The sequence below is a fragment of the Pleurodeles waltl genome, chromosome 7 (assembly GCF_031143425.1).
Source record: "Pleurodeles waltl isolate 20211129_DDA chromosome 7, aPleWal1.hap1.20221129, whole genome shotgun sequence".
NCBI lineage: Eukaryota > Metazoa > Chordata > Amphibia > Caudata > Salamandridae > Pleurodeles > Pleurodeles waltl.
Window position 1 is genome coordinate 1,126,864,003 of NC_090446.1, and position 26,721 is coordinate 1,126,890,723.

General features: G+C 45.7%; 1 protein-coding gene across 1 annotated transcript in view; it reads left to right on the plus strand.

Annotated features, from left to right (window-relative positions):
* Positions 1 to 26,721, plus strand: part of MRPS7 (mitochondrial ribosomal protein S7) — a 166,264-nt gene that overhangs the window by 78,386 nt on the left and 61,157 nt on the right. Inside the window, exon 3 of the mRNA XM_069200135.1 lies at positions 12,007 to 12,070. Within this exon, the coding sequence (XP_069056236.1) occupies positions 12,007 to 12,070 (64 nt within the window). The remainder of the gene's footprint in view (positions 1 to 12,006; positions 12,071 to 26,721) is intronic.

A 26,721-nucleotide genomic window follows, 5' to 3' on the forward strand; every position in this document is an offset into this window, starting at 1 on the left:
TCAAAGGCTCACCCCCTTTGTTACAGCACCACTGGGCATCCCAGCTAGTGGAGATGCTCGCCCCTCACAGCTAGTGGAGATGCCCACCCCTCCGGCCACTGCCCCCACTTTTGGCGGCAAGGCTGGAGGAGATAATTAGGAAAACAAGGAGGAGTGCCCCACCAGTCAGGACAGCCCCTAAGTTGTCCTGAGCTGAAGTGACTCTTACTTTTCGAAATCCTCTATCTTGCGGATGGAGGATTCCCTGAATAGGATTAGGGATGTGCCCCCCACAGGGAGGAGACACAAAGAGGGTGTAGCCACTCTCCAGGACAGTAGCCATTGGCTACTGCCCTCCCAGACCTAAACACACCAGTATTTAGGGGCTCCCCAGAACCTAGGAAACTAGATTCCTGCAACCTTAACCAGAAGAAGGACTGCTGACCTGATGCCCTGCAGTGAAGACGGAGACAACAACTGCTTTGGCCCCAGCCCTACCGGCCTGTCTCCCAACTTTGAAGAAAACCGCAACAGCGACGCATCCAACAGGGACCAGCGACCTCTGAAGCCTCAGAGGACTGCCCTGCAACCAAGGACCAAGAAACTCCAGTGAACAGCAGCCCTGTTCAACAATCTGCAAATTTCTTGCAACAAAGAAACAACTTCCAAGGACTTCACGTTTCCCACCAGAAGCGTGAGACTTTCCACTCTGCACCCGACGCCCCCGGCTCCACCTGCGGAAAACCAACACTACAGGGAGGACTCCCCAGCAACTACGAGCCCGTGAGTAGCCAGAGACGACCCCCACTGATCCCCCACAGCGACGCCTGCAGAGGAAATCCAGAGGCTCCCCCTGACCGCGACTGCCTGTAACAAGGGACCCGACGCCTGGAACCAACACTGCACCTGCAGCCCCCAGGACCTGAAGGAACCGAACTCCAGTGCAGGAGTGACCCCCAGGCAACCCTCAGCCTAGCCCAGGTGGAGGCCACCCCGAGGAGCCCCCCTGTGCCTGTCTGCATCGTTGGAGACCCCCGGGTCTCCCCATTACTTCCTATCTGAAACCTGACGCCTGTTTGTACTCTGCACCCGGCTGCCCCTATGGCACTGAGGGTGTACTTTCTGTGCCTGCTTGTGTCCCCCCCCCCGGTGCCCTACAAAACCTTCCTGGTCTGCCCCCCGAGGACGCGGGTACTTACCTGCTGGCAGACTGGAACTGGGGCACCCCTATTCTCCATTGAAGCCTATGTGTTTTGGGCACCTCTTTGACCTCTGCACCTGACCGGCCCTGAGCTGCTGGTGTGGTAACTTTGGGCTACCTTGGACCCAACTTTGAGACTTGTAAGTGTTTTACTTACCTGTGAACGTAACCTTTACTTACCTCCCCCAGGAACTGTTGATTTTTGCAGTGTCCACTTTCAAAATAGCTTATTGCCATTTTTTCCAAGACTGTACATGCAATTGTGATTATTCAAAGTTCCTAGAGTACCTAAGTGAAATACCTTTCATTTAAAGTATTACTTGTAAATCTTGAACCTGTGGTTCCTAAAATAAACTAAGAAAATATATTTTTCAATATAAAAACCTGTTGGCCTGGAGTAAGCCTTTGAGTGTGTGTTCCTCATTTATTGCCTGTGTGTGTACAACAAATGCTTAACACTACCCTCTGATAAGCCTACTGCTCGACCACACTGCCACAAAATAGAGCATTAGAATTATCTGTTTTTGCCACTATCTTACCTCTAAGGGGAACCCTTGGACTCTGTGTGCATACTATTTCTTACTTTGAAATAGTATATACAGAGCCAACTTCCTACACCTGGTCTATATCTTGAAGAAGAAATTGATGTGGAGGACAAATCAGAACGCAAAACTGAGAAAAAAGGTCAAAATCAAAGTGAAATGCCTGTTTTATAGAGGAAAGAGAAATAGTGAGAAATAATGAGTTTGGAATATTAAAATTTGTATATTTTAATCATTTGTCATATGTACACTTAAGAGTAACGGTTTAATAGGCAATACCCTTTTGAAAAAGGAAATGTTTTCCATTTAAGGGTTTTTAAATCGTTTTTTTGAGCAGTATTATCATAGAACAAAAAAGTAACAAACACTGGAACTTTATTACATCATAATTAAAATACATTTCCAAATGTGGCAACTACTTTTATTCCTGAGGCATTCTTTTCCCACTTCCCATTAATACATAGAGGGGGGGGGAAAGGTAGAAGGGTTACAAAGAAAGACCACAGAGAGTGTGCCTCAGAAGAAGGTTGTGTTCACGCTGAGGAAACATAGATGCACATCTCAGGGTGCAGAACCCCCTGGGGTGAGCTTACAAAGGTCCTTTTTCTAGAAAGCCTTGTGCTGCTTGAATCTGTGCAAACCTTTGGTCTGTCTCCTTCCACAACCCTTAATTTGCCTGCTAAGCAATGAAATTGTGAGGTTCATGCCTTAAAGGTCTTGCCACCTTTTCTTCAATGTTGTTCTGCATGCACCAGGGCAACACCAGGATGCCACAATCCCTGAAGTACAGGTCACTATGGTTCAGTGCTGCACAGCACCACTTCTCTCATGTTTTATCACTGAGCTCCATAAGTATGTCCCCCGACCTGGATAACTATTCCCAAGGCCCATTCCGGAGCTCAAGTGGTGAGGTGAGGTAATGTAGCTGTCCATAGAGCACCTACTAATTCAGAAACTTCAGGAGTACAGTTCACAATTACATCCCCTTTCTACAATGTGCAGAACCCCAGGACTCTCATTTAGACTACTCTAGTGGTTTTCTAGCCCCTTGATGTCATTTTGGAAGTGCACCAAAGATCGGATTTCAGTGTCTCAATTCACCAAAGCAAGAAATTCCTCTCCTCTGAGGTTTCCCTAAAGCTTCAAGTGCACCCCCAAACTGATTCAGACCCTGAACTACAGACCTTGTCAGTAATTCTCAAGGAAACCTCTTAAAGGCCACCCTCTATTTAGAACATTCTCTCATTTATGCTGGCAACTGAGTTGCTCAGGTTTTCAGGTACTCCCTAAATAGAGTCTCAACAGTATTCCCAATTGAGGATTACTTCTTTGCCTTTCACCGTTTTGTTTCCCTCCTTTAGCAACATATTGCTTGTAGGTCAGCAGGCCCAAAATCTCAAAAATCTCTGCACTTCCACCAGCTCAGTAGGTGTCCTTTCTCTTGGAAGGCGCACTCGCCAGTCAGCAATCATAAATGAGGGTGCATAGCTCAACATGCCACAGTACGGCTTCTCCAGGCCCTAGCCTGATCCTCTGTGACCTCTCATCGCTCCACTTGGAAGCCAGGTGGAGCAACTAAATGGTGCAAATATTTCAATCCGGTTACCTCTTTCTCGAGTGTGCTGAAAGTAACCTCAGAATGTGGGTTGCCATTAGTGTGTCTGAGCTGAGTATGTAGACACACCGTGTGCCATCAAGGGAATGCAGCAAGGTGGGTGGTAGCTCTCTGGTTTCAGCATCCAGGGGAAAAGGGTTCACTCCTAGTGCTATATCTCTCTGATTCACCATCAATTCCTCCCCATAAAGTACATATACTTCTGGGTTGCTAGTGCCCTCAGCCAGCAAAACTAGCACCGAAAGGGGAGTCACACAGAACCCTTTCAGGAGCATGGCTGGGTATGCCCTGCATTTTCATTTTAAACAATATTCCAACAAGTAAATAAAGCAAAGTTCATTTAGGGGCTCTGTTCCCTAAGCTTTGATGCATCTTATTTTTTTTAAACCAATTTGTATTAATACATACAAGATAGGGCACATTTCAACAGTAATTAAGTTTGAGCATCAGTACAGACAGTGTAACTGGCAAATACAGCAACGATATGACCCTGAGGGAATAGGAGCAAAGGACCATACAGACTGCACTCATTGTTTGGTGGCAGTGTATCTATCATGCAGTATAATTTATTCTAAAAGAGGTTACATACTGCCTTAGGAACTGGTAACTCAGCAGGGAAGAACATCCAAGCCTCCCACCCGTCCTAACCACTCCACCTTACTTCAGTGCGTAGCTGCCAGGAGGAGGCGGAGGGTAGGACAGAGGATTGCGGTCTTTACAGGTGGAGGTAGAGTTAGATCCGGCCAAGCATCTGTACTGTGGAAGGGACAGGGTTTTTGGGGATGTTGGGAAGTTGGGATGTAGGGAGTGGTATGTGAGATAGAATCCGGGTGAGGCTCATGACTGGAGTACCTGTGGTGTCTGGGAGCAGCCCGGGATGTAAAGTGGCAAAGTATCAGGTCCCAATGGTCCGCAAGAAGAAATTTCCGCAGTTCGCAACACCGCTCACTGTGGAGCGTGGAGCTCTCTGCTTGTGCCCACTTAAAGACTTCAGTGTGGGGTTGGAGGGGGGTTGCCAACTTCCACCCCAGCGCTCATTTGGTTAAGAGTAAAGCTAAGTCAGTGAAGAAGTCTGTAGCTTTACCTATCTTGTGACATGGGTATAGGCCAAGCAGACGGTGTTGGGCAGCCTCCAGCCGCTCCCTGCCCATAGCTTGTGATATGTCAGACAGGAAAGCATCTCAAAAGGGGCGTAGGAACCCCCAGATCCAGAACATGTGAACCACGTCCGCCAAGTCTGTCCTACATGTGGGCATTCATCTGTGTCATGCATTCTATGAAGCTTTTCATGGAGATGGTTTTTGGGGCTGGGGTGTAATCCATATGCAAGAGGCACACCTATGTACTTGAAACGGGGATTGTGGTGGATCTTGCTGGGGTGTTAGTGTCTTGAGCCGTTCAGACTAGGGGAATGGTTGTCCCAAACAATCCTCCTGGCTAGACCGCAGATGGGATAATGCCTCAAGAGGGTCTTGGGCAAATGCTTTGCATGCCCAAGTTATTAGACATCTGCCATGTCCCATTGAGTACAGCAGGTGGAGTAGCGTATGTCGCAAGTGTTGTCGTTGTGTCATCCGTAGTGCTCTGTAAGTCAGGAATTCTCAGTCATGCAGGCTGTAGGGTTTACCCGGTTACAGGATGAACTCCAATGCACCCTCCGTGAACAGTTTTGCTAAGTGTGGCATTGTCCACCTCCTCCCACAGCTCCAGTTGGCAGCCAGACATCGTGCCGTACCCTTCTTTCCCGTCCATAGGAAACCCCTGGAGCGGGATCAACTGGGTGTAAGGTCGCACGGTACCAGCCCCCACAAAACCCATTTGCAGACACTTGTGGGCGTGCTGAGGAGGAGGAGTGGATAGGGACCCCTCATCCAGTAGGCCAGAAGGACCAGCTGCGACAAAAGGCCCCCTTGTACCCTGGCCCGCGGGACTCCCATCTCATCCGCATGATAGCGAGTGGGTCACCCATTGTAGTCGTGCGCCCAGGCAATAGTATGTTAAGTTCAGGGCTTCCATGCCTCCCCCACAGGGGTAGCAGCTGTACTGCACACAGTGCCACTCTCCTCCACCCGGGGCACCATATCAGGTCTGTAAGCATAGAGTATAGGCATCTGAGAGTGGGTCCAGAACTGGCACCAGCAAGTTGTCAAAATAGTATAGCAGGTAGGGTAGCATCACCATTTTGGAGAGGGCCACTTGACAACAGAATCCCAGAACTGAAGGACCTGAGGGCAGCAGGCTGACTGTACGAACTGGAAAACAGAACAAGAGTCTAAAGAAGGCACAGTGAGCATCACCGGGTGGGGGAGAGGTCCAAGCAAACCAGGGTGCCAAGGGCTGACTGTCAAGAAGAGGAAGAGAAGAAGGCTCTGATCCAGGGGTATGGTATGTGTTGCGATTGTTGTCACTCCCATCGTAGAAGGTGGATGTGGGAGGCTGGAGTAGCCTGCCTGAGGGTTCTCCAGGGTACCCATACCTGGCTGTAGGTAGATGAGTTTGTCTTCCACCTGCAGTGTCACTTGGGGGCATTCGGGTGTGAGGACTGCAACCCAGACTCCAAAAGGGAGTCTGGGGGAGTGTCTCTATCATGTGAGGAGGTAGGGGCCAACCAGAGTGCCTCTGCGGATCTCAGGGCCACCCAGAATCTCTTAAAGGCTTGGTCTGATGTGCAGGCCATGTCAAACAGTGCTTCCTGTGGCCTTTGTGGCCTCTACTTCGCAAGGGAGGAGAAGGAGACTGGCGAGCCAGTGAGACTGTTCGATCATAGTGGAACCCCAGCCAGGCCCACATCTCTTCAAGGCTATCAAAAAAGAGATTGTGGTTGTTTTCCACCACTTGGAAGCGTGAGGGGAAAAAGGATGTACTGGAAGACGAGGTCTTGCAGTTCTTTTTTTGCCTCTCAGTAGGTTGCTCTTGACTTCTGCACCCCCATGGTAAAGTGTGTGAAGAACATCACCCTGGAAGGCATCCACAAGATGGGTTTTGATGATTCTGGCTTGGCGAAGGATGAAGTTGCTGTGTCAGTAATTCACTACTCTGCCCACTTATGGGTGAGGGGCGCCACACCCAGGGGGTCGCCTGGCTGGCATTCTTTGCCCATTTCACTGTGTATATTTGATGACAGGCCAGTTGGTTTTACCAGTCTCCCTAGCCAGGTTTTGTTGTAGGTAAAGGAGTTTGTGCCTTCTGTTCTCTCAGATAGCGCCACCACTCGGATGTTGTTGTGCTGGGCTCTGCATCTTCAGCCCAGTGCTCAAGGAGCTGCACGCGTTCTGCCAACTGGGCCAATCAAGCTGTGTGTTCCTCCATTTTGAGGGCTATGTGTTGCAGGATGGAGGTATGTTAGTGCACTTTGTCCTGAAGTTTCTGCTTGTTGTCTTGGAGGACACCCAGATTGAGGGCTAGGGTGTTGATTTTACACTGAAGGGTGGAGCGTGACTCTTGGATCTCTGTTGGGATCAGGTCCAGTTTGTCAAGTGTGGAACCCATAGTAGACGTCTCAGACGGGTCTGAGGAGCCTTGGGGCAATCTTTCCAATGCCAGGATTTCCTCCATGGCCGTGCAGCAGGTGATCTCTGTGCCCATAGCCTTAGTTTTGCCCATAGCGCAACTGTAACTGAAGACAGCATGTCTGAGGGTTGAGAGGTACCCAGTACCAGTTTCTCGTCAGGTGTCACAATGAGGCCATCCAAACCCCCCTCCAACCCATGAAGGGCTGGCACAAGTAGCCCCAAGCGTGACCACTGCCATTCTGTGTGATTGCCCCCTTAGTCCCGCATTGTGCAGCGTCTATCAGGGTGAGGAAGGCACTCCGGCAGAACCTGATCTCCAATCTTCAGAGGGCCTCTGTGCCCCCTCTAGGCAGTCAGGGCTCCTCTACTCTGCTACAGATCTTTGAGGTCTGCAGGAGTTTCAGGGCTATGGGCGCTACTTCAGGCAAAAATCTCCCAGGCTTGGGTGGTTCAGTGAGGCAGGGGCACGGGTTTCTCCCTTGAGCAGTGTGTCCATATTTGCCTCCTCTGCGCAGGTTGTTGGGAGCCACCTGTGAATGCCTCTCATAAGTTCACTGACGGCGTCTATGTCAATGTGCAGCCTGGGGTGTCCTGCCACCGAACAGTCTGAACACCAGCCAAAACCCAAGGTAAGCCCCTGCTAGGGCCAGCAAGACATGGCTCCCTCCTCCATCCACAGGAGGCGTGGCCTTGTGCCACTGTACAGGGAGAATCCATGAGCACCCGACCTCTACCCAGCCGGGGCCAAATACGATGTGGCTGACTCACCGTCCTAGGGCAGAAGTCAGGATTCCTGGGCTGAGCAGCCCCGACCTGCAGCCATCATCTGACTCAGGCCGCTACCAGCATCAGGCAAGGAGCATCCCTCAACTCAGGCTGTGATCAGAGCAGTCTGCTTCCGCTGGGGCCAGGACAGTGGGTCAGTGCCCCAGCCATGCTCTGGCCGCTACATGGGCCTGCCTTGAGCCCCAGGAGGCACGTTTCAGGAGTCTGTAAATAGCTTTCCCACGAGCAGCTTAGGAGCTCCTTCAGGTTGCGGCTGCCATCTTGCGCGGCACGCCATTACCTCCTTCCACCCCTGGACACATCTAACCTGAAAATATTAATGGTCCTCATTTTTAAAAGCTATAAAATACATATTTACTATTGAGGGACCCCACGTATCCCTAGTGTTCACGAGCACTTCTCTTTGTAACCCTAAATTGCTTACTTGCAAAACAAGGGGGACAACCCAGTACCTCAAAGCACCTCTGACTACTGCAACCTGACATTGTCTTTCTAAATAGCTCTGCCTTCTACATACATCTGTAAATAATGCTAATTTAATGCACATTTGTGAGGAAAGTGGTGTAATATGTGTATTTTTGCGACCACGCGGTGCAATACACTCACTATACTGTCTTGGGTCCAGACAGGCTCGTTTGTAAAGCCTTAGCTCCACCCTATGTAGCTGTGACTTCGAGCAGTCCGGCTTAAACAAAGGAACAAATGCAAAGCATTTAGAAGTACCAAAACAACAATATAAGAAAATGACACAACACAAAAGAAATCCAATATCAGTGTATAAAAATAACTTATTTTTATGAATGTTTAGACCCCAAAATGAACAAAATCCAACAGAGGGCTCTGGAGATATAAATGTTTAAGGAAACAGTAAATCACAGCTTTTCACTCGAAATGCAAACAAGCATTAGCAAATATTGTGGTTTGCTGAAACTTTGGCAAACTTTGTAAAGTTGTGTTTGGGTACTCTGACCTACTATGGGCGAACAACTCTGACAGGGAGCAAGTCATGGGAGCCAGTGAGGATTTATGGAACAATTACCTTGTCAGTCCACTTCAAGGTTCTCTGGGCAAACTGTAAGAGACATCAATGGAGTGGTCCTGATGCAAAGGATACAGGATGCTGTGCCATTGACAGGGGGCTTGCTGGGGCTACTCCTCAGTCCACAGTCTTGGTGGGGAGATTCTGGCCACAGAGGTCGCTGTCGAAGTCCTAGTAGGTTCTAGCAAAAGTCCAGTTACCACTGAACTACTGGTCTCTGGTCACAACTAAACCAGCGGTTCCCTTTAGTGAAGGCTAGTGACCTTCTTGAGTGACCAAACTGCACTGTGACCACACTCCCTCCTCCAGCAGACTCAGTGCAATTTTTGAGCTTCACGACTGGATCTCCCAGTCTGTACGTCAGTGGTTAGTGACGTTCAAGCAATTGTGGCTACTGACTAGCCAAGGTGGGCTTCTTAAGCTTTTGTGGTCCTGTAGCTGAGAGCAACAAGTCAGTCAACTGACTCTTGAGTCACCCTCTAAGTCTGGTGCTTGGGAACAACTTTTACTCGAGCAAGGCACCACAGGCAAAGTCCTTTCTTTGCTAGTTCAAGGATCGCGATGTGCAGTCCAGTTGGTGGTGTAGCCTCACTTTACCAGGTCCAGGGAACAACAGGGCAGTCCTTCTTCGGTCCTTCCTCCAGTCCAGATGTAATCTGAGGACGGGGAGCCATATTTATGGCCAGAATTGCCCTTGGGAGATGCGGCTGTCACTAGTTAATGGGGCACTTGGATCCCTCCCTCCTGATGACAAAGTTCTACAAAGTGTGCAAGCTAGCCATCTCGGGATTCAATATTCTGCCCACTCCCAAGATGGTGGAATCATTATCTCTGGGTGTGTGGGGCTCCATAGCCCACTCTAGAGCCCTAAAGGTGGGGGTTTTGCACACCACGGAAGAAACAGTTTGGCAACTGTTTTCCACTCTCTGTCCCGTCTGCCAGCGTGTTCACTAAAACAAAAAGGCAGCTTCTTACATGTGTGTATACACACTGCTCTTCAAAGGCAGCTTTGCCTTTAAAGCTTGCATCCTATTTGGTTTTCTTGCTGGGAAGAGATTCACACCTCTTTCCATGGCAGGCCCATGTTGTTGCTCTCTGTGAGTTTATCACACTTCTTCCCAGGTGGGCAGAAAGCTGTGTTGTGGCCAGCAACCGTAAATTGCCACTGGAAACTTGGGCAAACAGAGTGGCAGCTGTTACTGAAAAGTTTCATTACATTCGACTTGAGCATTAAGTTGAGTTTAATATTATGATTCTTTTTATCCTTTGAAATATCCTTTTTAGTAGTTCCATTCAGAGGTTAGCACTGCTGAGTTGTCTGCATGTAAGCCTGCACTCACCAAGGATGATACTAGTCTTGTCCACAGTAAATACTGCAATTAAAGGTCTCTACTATCAGAACCTTTAGAACACCTGTTCTGCTTCTTAATTCACGGCACCCTGCCTGAGGGCCAGTAGGCCTGCTTGTGAGGTGGCTTGTGTATATATTAAGAAGGGAAGTTTGGGCTTTGCCATTAATTTAAATGATAAATTTGAGTTAACAATTCCTAAACTGCTCTGCCAGCCTGTAGTGGCGGGCTAGAAGACATGTTTTGCTTTGTCACAATATTCACTTCCTTAACTTACAGACCCTTGGTACTTTGGTACCAAATACTAGGGATATGTAAGTAAGTTATGCCAGTTATGTATGCGCCAATTACCCAAATGTATTTAAGAGTCTGAGGCCTGGTTGGCAGAACTGGGTTCACTCCAAGTGTAACCACCAGGAGCATTAGTCCAAATCTTACTTTGGCATTTCCTTATGACATTAATGGGACATACCTTCCACGCAACTATAGTGATTTTCTAATCTATAGTCTAATCGCGCTTACTGTTTTCAGCTCATTTTTCCCATTTAACTTTGAGAGGTCATATTTTGTTTTTGTTTTCTTTTTTTTTTTGTTTTCTTTTTTCTTTTATTGCAAAGACTGCAAGAAGCATGAACTTACAATTCATTGTGCAGAAAACATGATACAAATTTCTGCAGCCTTTGCTTCACTATATAGGCCATATAATCTGTCAGCGGATTGTCTGCAAGTCTATTCATGTGGTCTACAGAGCGATAGGCAAACCTATGCCTTCCATCCCTCTTGGCAAAGGTCCAACCTTATGGCCTTTAACGGTATCCAGTATGCGCCAGATACACATCTGGCTTTTGGTCAAACCATACTACTACCCACAGTAAGGACATAGCTATTACGTGTAGTTTATGCATGCACAACATACATGAGTGTTGGCCTTTAGCAAATTGTTGTACCCAGCCTGTATGGATCCCACCCAATTCCTGCTGATCAAATATGCTCTATGTGCATTTCTTTCCACTTAAGCCAGCAGTTGGATGAAAGAAAGACTTTGGATTCTTATTCAAGTCAATACAGCTATAATGATTTCTATGTTCAGTGCAGCGCCTGGTGAACTTATTCGTTTCAGTGCCAAGGGATGCTGTGTTTTTATCATTATCAAACTATTTTATTCTCATTGACTTGTACTTCCTGGGCCGTCCACTGCAATGCGAACGATGATTTCAATAAGTAATAAATCAGTTGTGATGTCATCTTATGTGTGCAATCATGAACTGTGTTTTGAGTGAGTAATGGCTAACCATAACTGGCCAATTTCTTCTTTAAAAAAAAAAAAAAAAACATAACCATAATATCACTTTCATTTTGTTTTTTTATTGCATGCCTGATTTTCAAACAATGTCTTAGATGCAATATTAACCACAACTTACCAATAGTAAAGTTTTGCCATTAAGATATATGATTGCTTCCTACAATTTGCCATTTTGCGGCACTGTAGATTACTGATATTACAATTACCCAGTTGGGTTTATCATTCTGTAATGCATGGAGTTCTGATTTTGCTTTTCTGGGAATAAAACATGTGCCTGCTGGTTCTACCCATTTCTTGTCAGCAGACACTTGTTATTATCACCAATGTGATTAATTTAATGATGTTATGCCATTGTTTGAGTATTGTATGCAGTCCTGAAGGCTTAATTGTAACAGATTTAGAAAAAGTAACTTGATCAGGTATGTGAACAATTTTGGGATGTCGCTTCATTAGAGTGGTTTCTGCCAACTCTCTTAAGATGTTGATGGGTTCTATTATGTACTCAACCTTGGGAGTGGAAAGTGCTCCCATTACTCTGTGAAAACATGTCAGTGTGTCAGATTTTGGTCTCTTGAATGTTTTCTGCTTTCTTTGTGGCCAGCACATTTTTTCTGCTTTCTTTTTTGTACCTTGCCTGAAGTCCTTGGTGTGTTACAATGCTTTTGTTTTTGTCTCTGCAGCAAATTCATTAACATGATGATGAAGGGAGGAGACAAGGTACTGGCCCGCTCTCTGATGACACAGGTGAGACATTTTCCTGCTGCTGTCCCCTAACACAATGATTAAGGGTAATTCCACCATGCTTTCGTAAGTAGATTCTCCTTTAAAGGCATAAGAGGTAGTTTTTGTGTTTGATTTCATGTAATAAATTGTTCCAGTTCCGGGGATCTCCATAGATAATTATAAGCACTGAGTTGTGCCTCTGCGTGCAAGATCCCACAGCACTTTTTACAAAATATACATTTAAACTTAACCTTTTAGAAATACCACTTTGTAAAAACCAAACAGCTATTTTTGACAACCTGATGCTGCCTTTATTTGCCTTTTAATTTACTTTCTTTAAACAAGCATTGGCAAATCAATACATATGGCCTTTTGCAAAGCTGCAAAATCTCAAGTCATTACTAGATGTCCCTCTCAAATCATAACCAACAATGTTTAACAAGGCTGCAGTGCCTTGAGACTTTACTACTGTCTTCCTTGAGTAAGGAATACATGCTTAAAAAGACGTTTATCAAGTCTTCACTTGATTTCCCTCTTGAGTCTAAAGTAACTGTTAGAAAAGCCTTTAGCAAGGCTGCAGCGTCACAAGATGTCCTTAGATGAAAGGTAGCTGCAGTTGTTTGAAATGTATTTCCTAAAGTTGAGCTGTGGGGCTTAAACATACACATGTGCATATATACTTATATCACTGTAAGGATTTGTGCTTGTTTTCTGTAGAATAAATTAATATAGCAAAGCTGGTTTATGAGGAGGAGGTAATACAACGTCTTTCAATAGATGTCTTGATTACTGTGGAACACTGTGATAACTCCAAAATGAACATATAGGTATTAGCAGTCACTGGTAAATTCAAGAGCCACCCACCTTAAGCTTAGTAGACTGTTTTTTTTAAAACTAGAGGACACATTGGTGAAATAGTAAATTTTAGTTGCGTGTCCTGAGAACAGCCTATGGCGAAACTGTGCTGACCCACTGCCTCGTGTTGTGTTCCGTGGTAAGAGGAAGCAAAATGTCAGAGTCAGTTGAAAAAACACAGCATAATATGAACCACTGATATTTTTTTTCTTGAGTCTGGCAAGACATTAGCAAACCTGCAGTACCACATGTCGTTACTAGATAGCTCCCTTAAGTTAGATGCAGAAACATTAAGTCTCTCACAAAGCTGCAGCAGTTTGAGTGGTTACTAGGTGTACCTCTCCATTCAGTTCCAACTGTTTGAAGTCTTCACAAAGCTGTTGTGCCTCAAGCCGTTACTAGATGTCACTCTCGAGTTAGTTGTAAATGTTTCAAATGCCTTTCACAAAGTTGAAGGGGTGCAGCTTCAGCATATACATTTGCATATACACTTATTATTTTAATAATCTGTGCTTGTCCACTGTAACATTCTCTACAGAGTGCACCCAACTACAGCAACTACAGCAATTTAGTGAACTTTAGCCATGCAATGGATACAGCCAGCAATGGTCAATAATTAAAAGTGTCAATTGATGAATGAAACGGAGTGAAACACAACTATGCACTGGTTACAAGCAACCACGATAAAATGATTGAAGTCCATCCTGGTGTGACAGCAGCATACACAGTTGATATGCAGCCACAGAAAATGTTCTATAAAAGACTCTGAAGCAGTGACAGAGAGACACCTACTTTCATGCACTTATTAATTACAAACAATGTTTTTTTTGTATTTTTTTTGCAATTTCTCTGTGTAGGAATCCAACAACTTTGAGTACTGTTGCCCCTTTAGTAAATTCATTAACTATAAACTTGTTGAATAAAGGTTTGTTTGCATCTCGTTCTGTCTGAGTAAGACGCCACATTTGCACATCATTCATTGTAGTTCTAGTGAGCTTCCACAGGACTAACAAATCTATTAACCTGAAACAAAACAGTCCATCACTGAAAATAGGTCTACTATCTCTTTGTAAGATGCCACCGTAAGTCCACACACTCTGTATTGTACACAAGTCTGTACTGATCCCACTTACCATGCTCTTCCTCTCTTACAGCACTGCAGCAAGCATTACTTTATCCAAATGTATCCAATCTAAAGAAAGTGCTCCTCTAAGGCGGACATGAGAGAGCTTCATGTGTCAGCCGGGGCATCAAACTAAACATGGAGCATGAGACTGCACTAGGAGGTTCGGAAGCTTTTTAAACACATCAGTGGGCTGAATGTGTGCCGGTGAATGTGCACGCAATATTCTGGGCTGAATCTGACACAACTAAGAGTTAGCATGGATGCTATACAAAAAGACTGAAGGGTGAGTTAACTCAAGGGGGCTTAACCTGCCTCCCAGAAATTTTCATCTATTCTGATGATCATAAGTTCCTATCCACATCTTTGTGGGGAAAAACATGCCATTATGTTGGAGAACTATTACAGCCAGTAAACAGCTCGGTTTATTTTCAAATGCTAAAATTACATTAAAAAGAATAAGTGAGTCTCAATTTAGGTGTCTTCCCAGAAACACCCAAACAATGGAAACGAGGTTTAGAGGTATTTGATACTGCAGATGGCGAGCTCTAAAGAGTTGACGATTGCTCTGTAATTTTAATTTAAGATTTGCAGTCTCACAAAACATCAAGCATGAGATCATATACTTACAATTGAGTGTAGTGTCACCTCATGCCACACATTGGCACCAAGGGGGTTAATACAACTTTGGAGGAGGTGTTAATCCGTCCCAAATGTGACGGATATACCACCAGCTGTATTACGAGTTCCATTGGATATAATGGACTCGTAATACGGCTGGTGGTATATCCGTCACTTTACCGTCACTTTTGGGACGGATTAACACCTCCTCCAAAGTTGTAATAACCCCCTAAATGTCTAATATAGCTGTGAAGTCGAGCTTTTCAAACACTGCAGTGTCTGACAGCACTGAAACCCAATCTGGGTTGCTGCTGTTTTCACAAATTACAAAATACAGTTTTTTTTATGGCAGTTTATGTGATAAACCTGCCTTTAAAAAAGGACTTGTGTTTTTAAGTTGAAATTCCACAAGAAACACTTCTTATCTCTCAAAAAAGAAGCATGCAATGTTATGCAGCGATGACAGAACCTTAAGTAAGGTGGCCAACAGAGCCCCCATGAGAGTATGCAGGAGAAAAATTCTACCAACATTTCTGAACTAAAAGTAGATTAGTATATTGTTCCATAGGTCATGCTCTGCTGCTTTTTACCAAAAATAATTTGGGTTACCCTGAGAAGTTTAAATTCAGTAGCCACGGCTTGGCACCTTAATTAGGTTAAGTAAGTGGGGAGGGAAAGCATGCAACTGTCATGGCCCGAAATGGCAGCTTTTTTTCGCTGTCTATGGCCCTAGCCTGAATTCAGGCCAGGGCCGTAGGCAGCGAAAGCTGCCAGGCCTCTTGTGCACCGGCCTGCCACGGGACAGGCTGGTGCACAAGAGGCCTGAATTCAGGCCATGCCCGTAGGCAGTGAAAGCAGTGTGCACAATGAGAAAAAAAAGAAAATAAGAGATGAGGGCTTCCCTGGGTCCTCGTCGTCCTTCCCCCAGCAGCCATGCTCTCTCTCTCTGCCTCCCTCTACCCGCTGCTCTGCTGCTGACAGAGGGAGGCCTGGCCCTCCTGTTCCGTCACTGGTGTGCACTGCAGCCCAGTTGTGGGCTACACAGCGCAAGCGCAGTCTGCACTTGGCCTTTGTAGCCCATAACTGGGCTGCAGTGCACACTGGGTGAGCTCTGCACCGCTGGGGGAACGGGGGCTAGCAGAGTTTTTGGTGAACTCTGCACTCGAAGCGGAGCACGTAGTGCCAAAATCCGTTACCTCTGCCAGTGGAGCAGAGCTGCCCACACACCCCTACCTTTGAGGAGCTGACTGGCTGTTTTCCTAGTGGAATGTGGTCTTGGGGGAACTGCTGAGGTCCTCTTAGTCAAATGTATCCCAACACTTTACATGAAGACTATCTCTCTAGCAATACCTGCTTTGGATATTGCTTGATCCTTCATAGGGTCGGAAAAGCCACAAACAGTTATTGTGTTTTTGAAAAGATTTAGTTCTGTCAATGTAGTATGTTAATGCTCTCTTAACATCTAGTGTGTGAATCGCTTTTTCTGCTACAGAGTCTGGATTGGGAACAAAAACTGGTAGCTCAATGGTTTGATTAAAATGAGAAGATGACAGTACTTTAGGCAAAAAAATTGGGGTTTTTTTTGGGTGCATTTGAAAGAAAAACTTTTGTAGGTTGAGCAAGCGTATTTCGCTAAATCTTCTCAATTAGGTAATTGCCACTAGAAAAGCAACTTTACATGAAATATACTGATTTTGGCATTAATGTAATGGCTCCAAAGGTGGACCCACCACATGGAGATTCCATTCTATAGCAGGTGGTGTTTTTGTAGTTATTACTCTTTTTAAATCTTCTATGGACGCTTTAACAACTGGGATTTTTAAAAGTGACTGCTGTTTTGTTTTGCAAGTATGCAGCAATAACTTCAAGATTTAGGCATATAGATGTGTGAGCTAAGTTTGCCTTTGTAATAGTTAACATACTAACTTTTGTACCGTAGGTTTGATAGGATCAATCTGCTGTGTACTACGCTAGTGTACACATCTTTTCCACTTTGCAGCATAGCATGCCCTGGTGGTAGGTCATCTTGCCTCTGTAATGATGTCCATACATTCTAAGGGAAACTTTAGGTATACACACTCCTAAAATTTCAAGAGCCCCATTGCTAAATTGTTTTTTGTTGTTGTTTTTTTTAGGATTTAGATGCATGATTGATTCATGATTCTGTGTGCGGTCCCGCCTATTATGGAGCCTCCTGTGGGGGACTGTTGACAACTCCAGTAATGTGGTGCATGATGGTTGTCATGCCCATGTAGGCGCTATTAGAATCAAGGTGAAAGAGGTTTGTTTGAGTTTCCTCACCACATATGGAAGTAGTGGGAGAGATAGAAAGCATAAGAAAAGAACACTGTCAAATTCATCCCTAGTGTGTTGCCTTGTGACAGTGGGTGATGAAATTTGGAGATGAATTCTTTGCAATTTGTGCTCTTTGCTGTGGCAGAGAGATCTATGTGTGGTGTTTCCCAGCCATGGAAATATGGCAGCAGGACTTGTGGATAGATTTCCCATTTGTGGACGTGTTGCTGTTTCCTGCTTAATAGGTCCACCAAGTTGTTGTCTACCCCTGGGACATGCCAGGAGCTGAATGTGATGATGTATGACAATTTCCACATGCACTGTGCTAGCTGAGAACGAGTGCCTCCCTGTTCTGGTATATAATGCATTCCTGTCATTTTAGCCATTTTTTATAAGGACTGTTTTTGTGGCAAATGTGTGTGAGTAAGGATCCGAGTGCCAGCTTTATCGCCAGAAACTTAAGGAAGTTGATATGCTGTGTTCCTTGTTGAGCGGTTCACATTCATTGGATGGTTATGTTCAACATGTGTGCCCCCCCCCAACCTGTGAGTAATGCATCTGTAGTAACTGTCGCTTGTAGAATTTGCTCCTTGAAAGCTGTTCCCTGCAACAGATTATTGCTGTTCCACCATTGTAGGGAATAATGTACTGTGGACTGAATCAACACTAGATATTCTAGATCGCCTTCCTTTTGTGACCACTGTGACGCAAGGGTGCATATTGTATTGTATTGTATTGTAATAGTTTTAATATAGCGCTTACTACCCCTGACGAGGCATCAAAGCACTTTTTGACGAGTAGCACGCTACTCCGGAACCCAAAAGGAATTAGTGGTGGATTAGTATAGGGAAAAATTAGTACAGTTTTATTATTATTATGAGTTAATTTGAGCTGCGGATATGTGAGTTTGTTAGTTGGATTGACTGGAGTAATGGAGGGAAGAATCCAGAAGTGTTAATTGGGAGTTTAGTAATAGGATGAGGCTTGGGATGAAGAACGGAAATTCTAGTCTCTCAGGAGGTACAGTGGTTATGCAGGTTGCCATCATGAGACGCATTGCCGTCCTGACTGGTAGGCGACGATGTGACTGAAAAAGAGCCAGTTGTTTCTGGAAATTGAGAACCCTCTGGAGATTGAGTTAGGCTTTGACTGTGACAGTGTTGAGAATCCGTCCCTGATAGGGTTGGGTCTGGAGTGGTTCCAGATGAGATTTGGTGGATATGTATTGTGACTCCCAACCTGTGGAGCAGGTCAATAGTAGCTTGTGTATCTTTGTAAAATTTGTCCCTGCCTGCATTGTTTATCAGCCAGTCGTCTGAGCAGGGGAAGACATTTATACTCTGTCTCCTTAAGTGTGTGGCTACTACTGCAAGGCATTTTGTGAATACCCTTGGGGCTGTTGTGACTCTGAAGGGTAGAACTTTGAAATTATGACGACGTCAACTGACCACAAACCTCGGGTATTTGTATTGAGCAGGTTGGATGAGAATGTGAAAGTACGCATCTTTGAGGTCGAGGGCAGACAAACTGTTAGCCGTGTAATAATGGGATAACATCCTGTAGTGTGATCATATGGAAATGTTACAATAGGATGTATCTCTTGAGAGGTCCAAGGTCTAATATAGGCCCTAGTGTCCCATCTTTTTTTCAAATAAAGAAGTTGAGAGAATTCACTCCTCTGTTATGATAGTGCTTTGAAACTGGTTTGATGGGCCCCTTCTTAAGAAACCGCTTTACTACTACTGTCAGAAAGTATAAATGTTATGGGCTGAGGATGTGTCTTCATCGATGTTTGTTGGGAGGGGGGTTGATGTGGGTTTGACACAATAACTGCTGTATTATGGAAAGCGTCGGAGGTGATTTCTGCCTACTATGTGGAAACCGTAGAAGCCTACTCAGAGAGGTGTTGTGTGCCTGGGGGGGAGGGGTAGCGTGCTAGGGGAGTCATTGCTTAGTGGTGGAGGTAACCTTGGCTGGTGTACCTCTACCTTTCCCTCTGGCTCTATTGTTTCTATATGAAACCCTGCTGTAACCTCTGCCTCCCTGTTGATGGTAAGTCTGTTGTCACTGGTAGGTTTTCCCTTGATCTGAGGTGTATGGTTACCTACTTCTTTACCTTGTTGCTTACAAAGGGGCTGCTGCAGTGTGACAGTTTGTAGTGCACGCTTGCTTTAGCTGTTTCCATATCCTTTTTTATTTTCTCTAACATTTTCTTGACCTGTGTGCTGACCATAAAAAGAAACACTTAGAAAGTGGTGTTGCACCTATGGTTTAAAACCTGAAATGGATAGCTACACATACCTCCGTATAATAATCCTCCCAGAATATCCTCCGTCCAGGTGGCAGGTGCCAAGTTGGTAGAGTTGAGACTTGTCTGCAATATTCTTACACACCGGGTGCTGAATTCCGGGTGGCGAAGCGTGATTCTCAGAGCCTAATAGGCCTCAAAACATTGTCAAGACCAAGCTTCAACAAATACATCCAAGCCTGATGGTAGAAACAGTCTAAAGATAGAACTGATAACCATGCGCATTACCTACAAGAGGAATTCGCTGGATCTTGTGACTCCAAAGACTTCTTTGAAGTAAACAAATTGCAAATGTCAGAGCCCAACACTAGATGGCAGAAGTATGCAAAGCATGTGCATCTACAACCACACATGCTATGAATAGAGCATTACTAAGGGTAAGGTACTTGTTCTTCTGATAGATACTTCTACCTGCAGATTTCTTGTTTTGTGAATAGATACCAAATCATTACCACCCAAGATTGTGGGTCTGTGGAATGGTTCAGACTAGAAAGTCCTGCCCACCTCTGTTTAGTAGGCAGTAGTGCTTGTGAATATGTGCACTGATACTCACATAACTGCCTAACAGATATCCAAGACAGGCAGTGCCAGTGCAGTAGTAGCAGCTTTGACACTGGTGGAGTGAGCCGTAGGCCTTCTTGAAGTTGCTTCTCAGCCAGAGAGTAGCAGATCTTAATGCAGGCACTGTGTGCCAGTGCAATAGTAGCAGCTTTGACTCTGGTGGAGGGAGCCCATAGGCCTTCTTGAAGTTCCTTCTTAGCCAATGCATAGCAGATAATATTGCAGAAGACTATACATGGAGCAAGATACTGTCTGTTTCTGCACCGCCTTGCCCATCGTTGACCTTGAAAACCTCACAAAGAGCTGTTCGTCCACTTGCTGTTTGGTACAATCGCTGTAAAAGCAGAGTGCTCTCTTGGAGTCCAAACACTGGATCCTCTTCCTCTTTCAAGGGATGAGGCAGAGCAAAGAAGGTCAGAAGAGTGTTGGCTTGTTTGACGGAAAAGGCATCACTACCTTCAGCAGGAATGGCACTCAAATCCTAAGCACCAGTTTGTTTGGTGAAAAAGGTGGGATAAGGAAACTAGACTGAGGGCCTGAAAGTAACTCACCCGTCACGCAGATATTATTGCCACCAGGATTTTTAAGGTGAACAGGCACAATGAAAACTGCATTGCTTCTAAAGTGGTACACATCAGAAAGATGAGGACTAAACTCATGTCCCACTGTGGCATTATAAAGGGTGTTGGTGGAAAGACATGTTACAAACCTTTAAAAAAAAAAAAAAAAAGGAAGAGCTGGCCCGGCAAAGCTAAGAAGGCTGAAAGTACCGATAGGTAACCAGAGCAAGGCCTTGCTGGGCCAAAAACAAAGCCAACACCATCACATCCAACAGTTTGGCCAGCAAGGGGTTTAACAGCCGACTACCACACTATGCCACACACTTGTATCAGAGCCCTGCATATACAGATTTCATTGAAGGGGCACCAGGACCCTAGGATGACATCAATGACCTTGGGCGGTTGATCAATAAACTCAACTGCCGAAGCTCAGTCTTCACACACAAAGATGCAGATTGTGCAGTCTTAGGGGCAAGACTGTGCCCTGCTGCTGGGGCAGGAGGTCCTCTCACAGTGAAAGCTTGATTCAGAGGGCAGGTGCTCAAGCCCAGATGTCCTGGGTACCACACTCTCCTTGCCCAATCCGGTTCCGGTAGGATGACTTTGAGCCCAGTCGTTTTTCATCTTCTTTGGAACTTTGGTTAGATGATCAGCAGCGGGAAGGCATACAGGAGTCCCGTGCTCCACTCTGTATGAAATGCATCACCTAGAGAAATTTCTCAGGGACCCCAGAGCTCAAAAGTGCTAACACCACACATTTTTAACAGTAGCGAATAAATCTAGACAGGGTTTTCCCAATTTTGGAATATGCCTTGTGCCACCTCCTAATGTAACTGCTTTTTGAGATCCACTAAATGCCACTAACTGAGTTTGTCCGTCCTACAGTATGACAATCCTGCCTGGTGGTGTAGCACCAGTAAAATCCCCTGATGATGCAGAGCCTCGTGGCACAGATCCCTGGAAAATACCCCATCTTGCTTGTCGCAGGATCACATGGTGGTGGTGTCCAAGAAAACCTGCACCTGCCTCCCTTCGATCGCTGGCAGTATGGCCTTGAATGCCAAGCAAATTTCCTGCAGTTGCAAAAAGTTAATGTCGAGGCAGGTCTCTGTCTGAGACCAGGGACCTCTGGTCTCCAGCTCCCCGGATGGCCTCTCCAGCCCAGTAGTGATGAGTCGGTCACCTCTGACAGCCCTGGGTGGGCTAGGGAGAGGGGTCTGCTGCTCGTTCAGTTGGTGTTGAACATCCACCACTGCAGATCTTTTGCATTCTTCTCCAACCCCTGGATAGCATCCAGTAGCTTCCTTTCATGCTGCAAACCTTCAGGCTCCACTGCAACACTTGTGTGTGCCATCTGACATGATGGGTGAGCAGGATGCAGGTAGCTAATAGGCATAGAAGGCTCAGACTCATCATCTCTGAGACACAAAACATCTGAATCATAGCCTGAATGTCCTGGACTCACTGGTCCAAAGGAAAAGCTCAGAAGTGCACCATATAAAGGGTATCTTAAATGAAAGGGAGCCCCTGTGAAGGAGTAAGGGTGTGAATTTGACAGGTTGATAGAGAACCCCAATGATAAGAGGTTTACTGTTGCCTGGAGGTTGTCTGCGACTGTCAGTGTCGAGCCTGTCTTAAAGGCCAAGTTGAGGTAGGGGAAGGTTGGTACCACAGACTTCCTCAGATAGGCTGCAACCACTGCTGTCACCTCCGTGAACACCTGAGGAGGCTCTGGTGAGGCTAAAAGGCAGCATGGCAAAGAAAGTGCTCATGACCCATCTCTAACCACAAGTAGCGCCTGGGATGTGAAAATAAGCATCCTGTAGGTCAGACGCCACCATCCAGTCTCCAGGAACAGGGCAGAAAGGAACTGGGCCAAAGTGAACATCTTGATTTTTTTTTCTTCTTTTTTCTTTATACTGAAAAGTATTGGGAGAGCAAAGATCCAGGATAAGGTGGGGGCCTTGGACCTCCTTCACCACAGGAAGTAGTGTGAAGAATACCTAGCCTCCACGTCCAAACCAGTACTCCATCTATGGCTATTTTGGCCAAAAGAGCCAGTATTTTCTAGCATAAGATGGACAGGTGGTCCTCTGATAGGCGTTCCGCAGTAGGAGGAAGGTATGGTGGGTTGAAAAGGAATGGCAGGTTATAGTCCTTTTTGAATTTGCAGGACCAGTTTCTTGGATGCAATATTTTGCCACCCCTGCAGGAAGTGGCTGATCCTACCTCCCACTGGAAGGTTGTGTGCCACTAAAATACACAAAAGAAGTTTGCCAGGTTGTGGCTGGATGGGCAGAAGAGTGATGTGAACACTGTTCCTGATGGCCTGCCTGGTCGTTGTCTGCTGGACCCACGGCCCTGACATTGAAATGGTTGGGAAGCCTGCTGTGCAGGCAGTGGGAGCTGGCGCTGCCCACACACCAGACCTCTACTATATCTTCTTAAAACTGATTTGGAGAATGCTGGACTGGAGCTTAGGGGCCTGGCATTTGAGCCCTGGCTCGGTTCCTTTAAAACTTTCTAAGGCACAGTCCACCTTTTTGCCAAGAGGTGGGAGCGCTTGAATAGCATGTCCATTAAGGACACCTGGCAGTCCTCAGAGAAGCCAGTGGACCTCATTTACGCATAGTTCTGAAGCACCACACTAGTTCCCATAGCCTTGCCTAGACAATCTGTGTTGTCCAGGCCTGAGCGGATGACAAATTTGGCCACATCCCAACCATCATGAATGGTTTGTGCTAGCGAAGATTGTAGGTCTTCTGGGACCGCAGATAAGATCTCACCCACCTTGTCCAAAAGTGGGTGTGTATAATGCCCGGTTGGCAGCTTGCATTGCTGACCTCAGGGCCAGACTGGCAGAGGAGAACATATGCTTGCCAAAAGTGTCCACTTGTTAAGACTCCCAGTTAGGGGGAGTGTTTGGAAAAGCGTTAAGATTTACTTTACTGGTGAATGTCTACACTGCCAAGTTCTCCGGTGTTGAATGCTGGGTCAAAAAATCTGGGTCGTCTGCAGCAGTTCGATGGTGATGAGGGACTTATCAGTTGATTTGTGGGCCAAACCATGGCTTAGGCCAAATGCTCAATAGTGTCAGTAAGTGTTTTGCTGACGGGTAAAAGAGGGTGCAGTTGGTGCCTAGCCAGGCTATGGGAACTCTGTGAGAACGTTAGCTTTAACCTCCATAGTCAGGAGTTGAGTCAGAGACTTCAGTAGCCCTTTTTATTAGTGTGAATGAAGTACTCTCCTGTTACTGGTCCAGTGTCTGAAGTGCCCAGTCCACTGATTTCCTTTAGTTCCAATATACAAGTCATTTGCTTCATGAAAAAGGGCAAGTTTTTCCCCCGTCGCTTCATTGCCCTCTCCCAATGGCTGGCTCTGATAAGAGTCTGAGCCAGAAATCTGGTGCAGTGTTTGTGTTCGGCCACTGGATTGTATTTTAGTCTGAAGGGTTCAGTATAGCCTGTGGCACATCATGAACTGGACATGGCCTTGTTAAAGCAGAAGCTGGCTCTGAGTAAGATAGAACAAGGGGTTGGCGGTCCTTCTCTGGCATCTATGATTGAGGTGCTGGCACAGATGGTGATATTGAGCCCAATGACAGTACAGATGGCACAAAGCGTAAACTCTCCAGCAGTAGCCTGACTGGATGGCCCTGCGAATCTGTGAGGCTCATAGGTTCCCCAGAGGGAACCAGAAGGGTGCCAAAGATACACAGCATAACCACACAAAAGTCTTTGACTTGCTGCGAGGTCGCCGATACCCCTTGAGACTTGGGGTGCATCGGACCCAAAGTTAGAATGGGCTCCTTAGTGGAACGGGAAAGAGACAAAAAGGCGCAGTGACACCCGAGACTTCTCCAAAGAGTGGCAGCAAGGGGCAGAGTTCCACTTGAATGCCTTGTGTTTCTTTGACTTAACTGACCAATTTTACCATGAGACAGATCAGCCCCTGGAACGAGAGCTGGTCCATGCTCTCGACTTAGACTTGGAGTGGGAATTGCGTGAAGCCTTCCAGTGCTTTGCGATCTCTGATGGCTTTCGGGTTCACTCGCCGCAAGCCTTGGAGTCATGCGGCTAACCCAAGTACCAAAGGAAGATCTCATGGGAATCAGAGACATCTGTTTGCGACAATCCATAGAAGGCGTTCACCTTGTAGTCTTAGGGTGGTAACATCATTTGCACCCTAGAAATTTGAAGAAAAAGGAGAGGAAAGGAAGGAAATTACGTTTGTGCACATAGGGGGCACTTATGCAGCTCAGTTTGTCAATTCCAGAACAAAAGGATGTAGATGGAGTCGCACAGTGCCAGCACGCAGGAGTAGTGCTTTGAATTTTCCAGATCCAGCCTGGCGCCTGGAAATATTCACAAAATGAAGAATCTGTGGATATAAGTATCCATCTGAAAATAATACACCACAGATAATGCGCGTTTTACAAACACTTCCAGTTGATAAACGCTATAAGTTTAAAGTACAATGGAAGCACTATTGTGTCAAGCAATGTCAATATGCAGCATAGATTACCCAATTGTATATTCAAAGTAGACCGGTTATGGAGACTGGTCATCCAGTTTTGGGGGAGGTTCAGCTTTATAGTGTCTCATCCTCATTCCCCTGAGGCCCTGCCTGCTTTGTATTTAAAGCGACTTCTGACCTCATCCTCAGTCCGCGCACATTTGTGAAGTTCATAATACCATTAATAAAGTTAGGGGCACAAGGTGTTTTCAGTTTGAGTGTGGTAGCTTTTTTTTAGCCATCACCATCTGCAAATTGACACATGGCCCGGGCAAGAGACTCAACAGGCATGTCAGGAGTATCTGCTTTAAGGTTGTTTCATCGAACTCCTGCAGCTAGGAGTATTCTCACTATGAATTGGTTTCATCTCTTCATTTAGCTTGTCATATCACCTTTACACACAACACCCAAATCTTCTTTCTCAAGTTTGACCCCTCTTCAAGGAGCATTTCATAGACCATTGTTAAAGACATACTCAACTCCTCTACCCTGAGACCATACAACCAGAACTCCCCCCACCTCTTCAACTGCACAAGAACTCCGGTCGTCCATTTCTTACATTTGATATATTTTCTTGCCTCTTAATACTATGTTCTGAATTCCACTATATAGACACCTGCATTGAAACCCACACATAACTTAACAGCAAACGTTTCTACTTTTCTTTTTCTTTTTGTGTGTTGGAACTAAGCAGTTTAGTTAGGAATGCAGTAAAGAACAAGTTACTTACCTTTGCTAATGCTTTTTCTGGTGGATACAGTAGCTACCTGTGGATTCCTCACCTTATGAATTCTCCCAGTGCGCCAGCATTCAACGGAAATTTTCTTCCTAGCTCCTCACATCGACGAGGACATCACAATTGCACGGCTCCGCATGTGACTCCGTCTGACGTTATTGGAGCCATAAGAAGTCCTCGCCGGCATGCTGATGGCAGTTTCACAATTTTTTACCGTGCCTTCAAGGCAAACAGGTGATTGTTAACCTCACAAACACAACATGTGCCAATCCAACAAATATATATATAGATCACAATATATGTGTATATAAAAACAAATATATATATATATATATGTTTTATCTATGATAATCAAAGTCTTTGTATGATCAGACAGGCAATGGGGAGGCGGGAGGGACTGTGAGGAATCCACATGTAGCTACTGTATCCACCAGAAAAAGCGTTACCGAAGGTAAGTAACTTATTCTTCTGATGGATACAACTGCCTGTGGATTCCTCACCTAATGAATAGAATCTAAAAGCAGTCCTGCACTTGGAGGTGGGTGCCCGACTGGTCAAACCAAGAAGTCCTACAAAACAGATCCGGTAAAATGGCCATCCCTCCTAACTTCTGAGTCTAAGAAATAATGCTTTGCGAAAGTGTGGAGGGAAGCCCAAGTTGCTGCCTTACAAATATCAACAACTGGTACACCTCTAGCTAAAGACGAAGTGGCAGACTTAGTCCTGGTGGAATGGGCCTTAATACCTTCCGTAGGAACCTTCTTTGCTAGCGAATAACAAACCTTTGTGCAAAGAATGACCCACTTTAAGAGTTCTCATGTGGACAACTTTACCCTTTATTTTGCCCACATATCCAATGAAGAGTTGATCATCAACTCTGAAGTCTCTCATCCAATGTAGAAACTCATAGCCCTTCTTGGATCCAAGCAGTGCAGTCTTTTCTCCTCCTTTGAAGGATGAGGAGGTGGGTAAAAGGACTAGAGTGTTAAAGATTGTCCCAGATGAAAGGGAGTAACACACTTAAGAGCCTGAAGCTCACTCACACGTCTAGCAGACGTGTGATGGCTGTTGGGAAAACTGTTTTTAAAAGCCTCAATG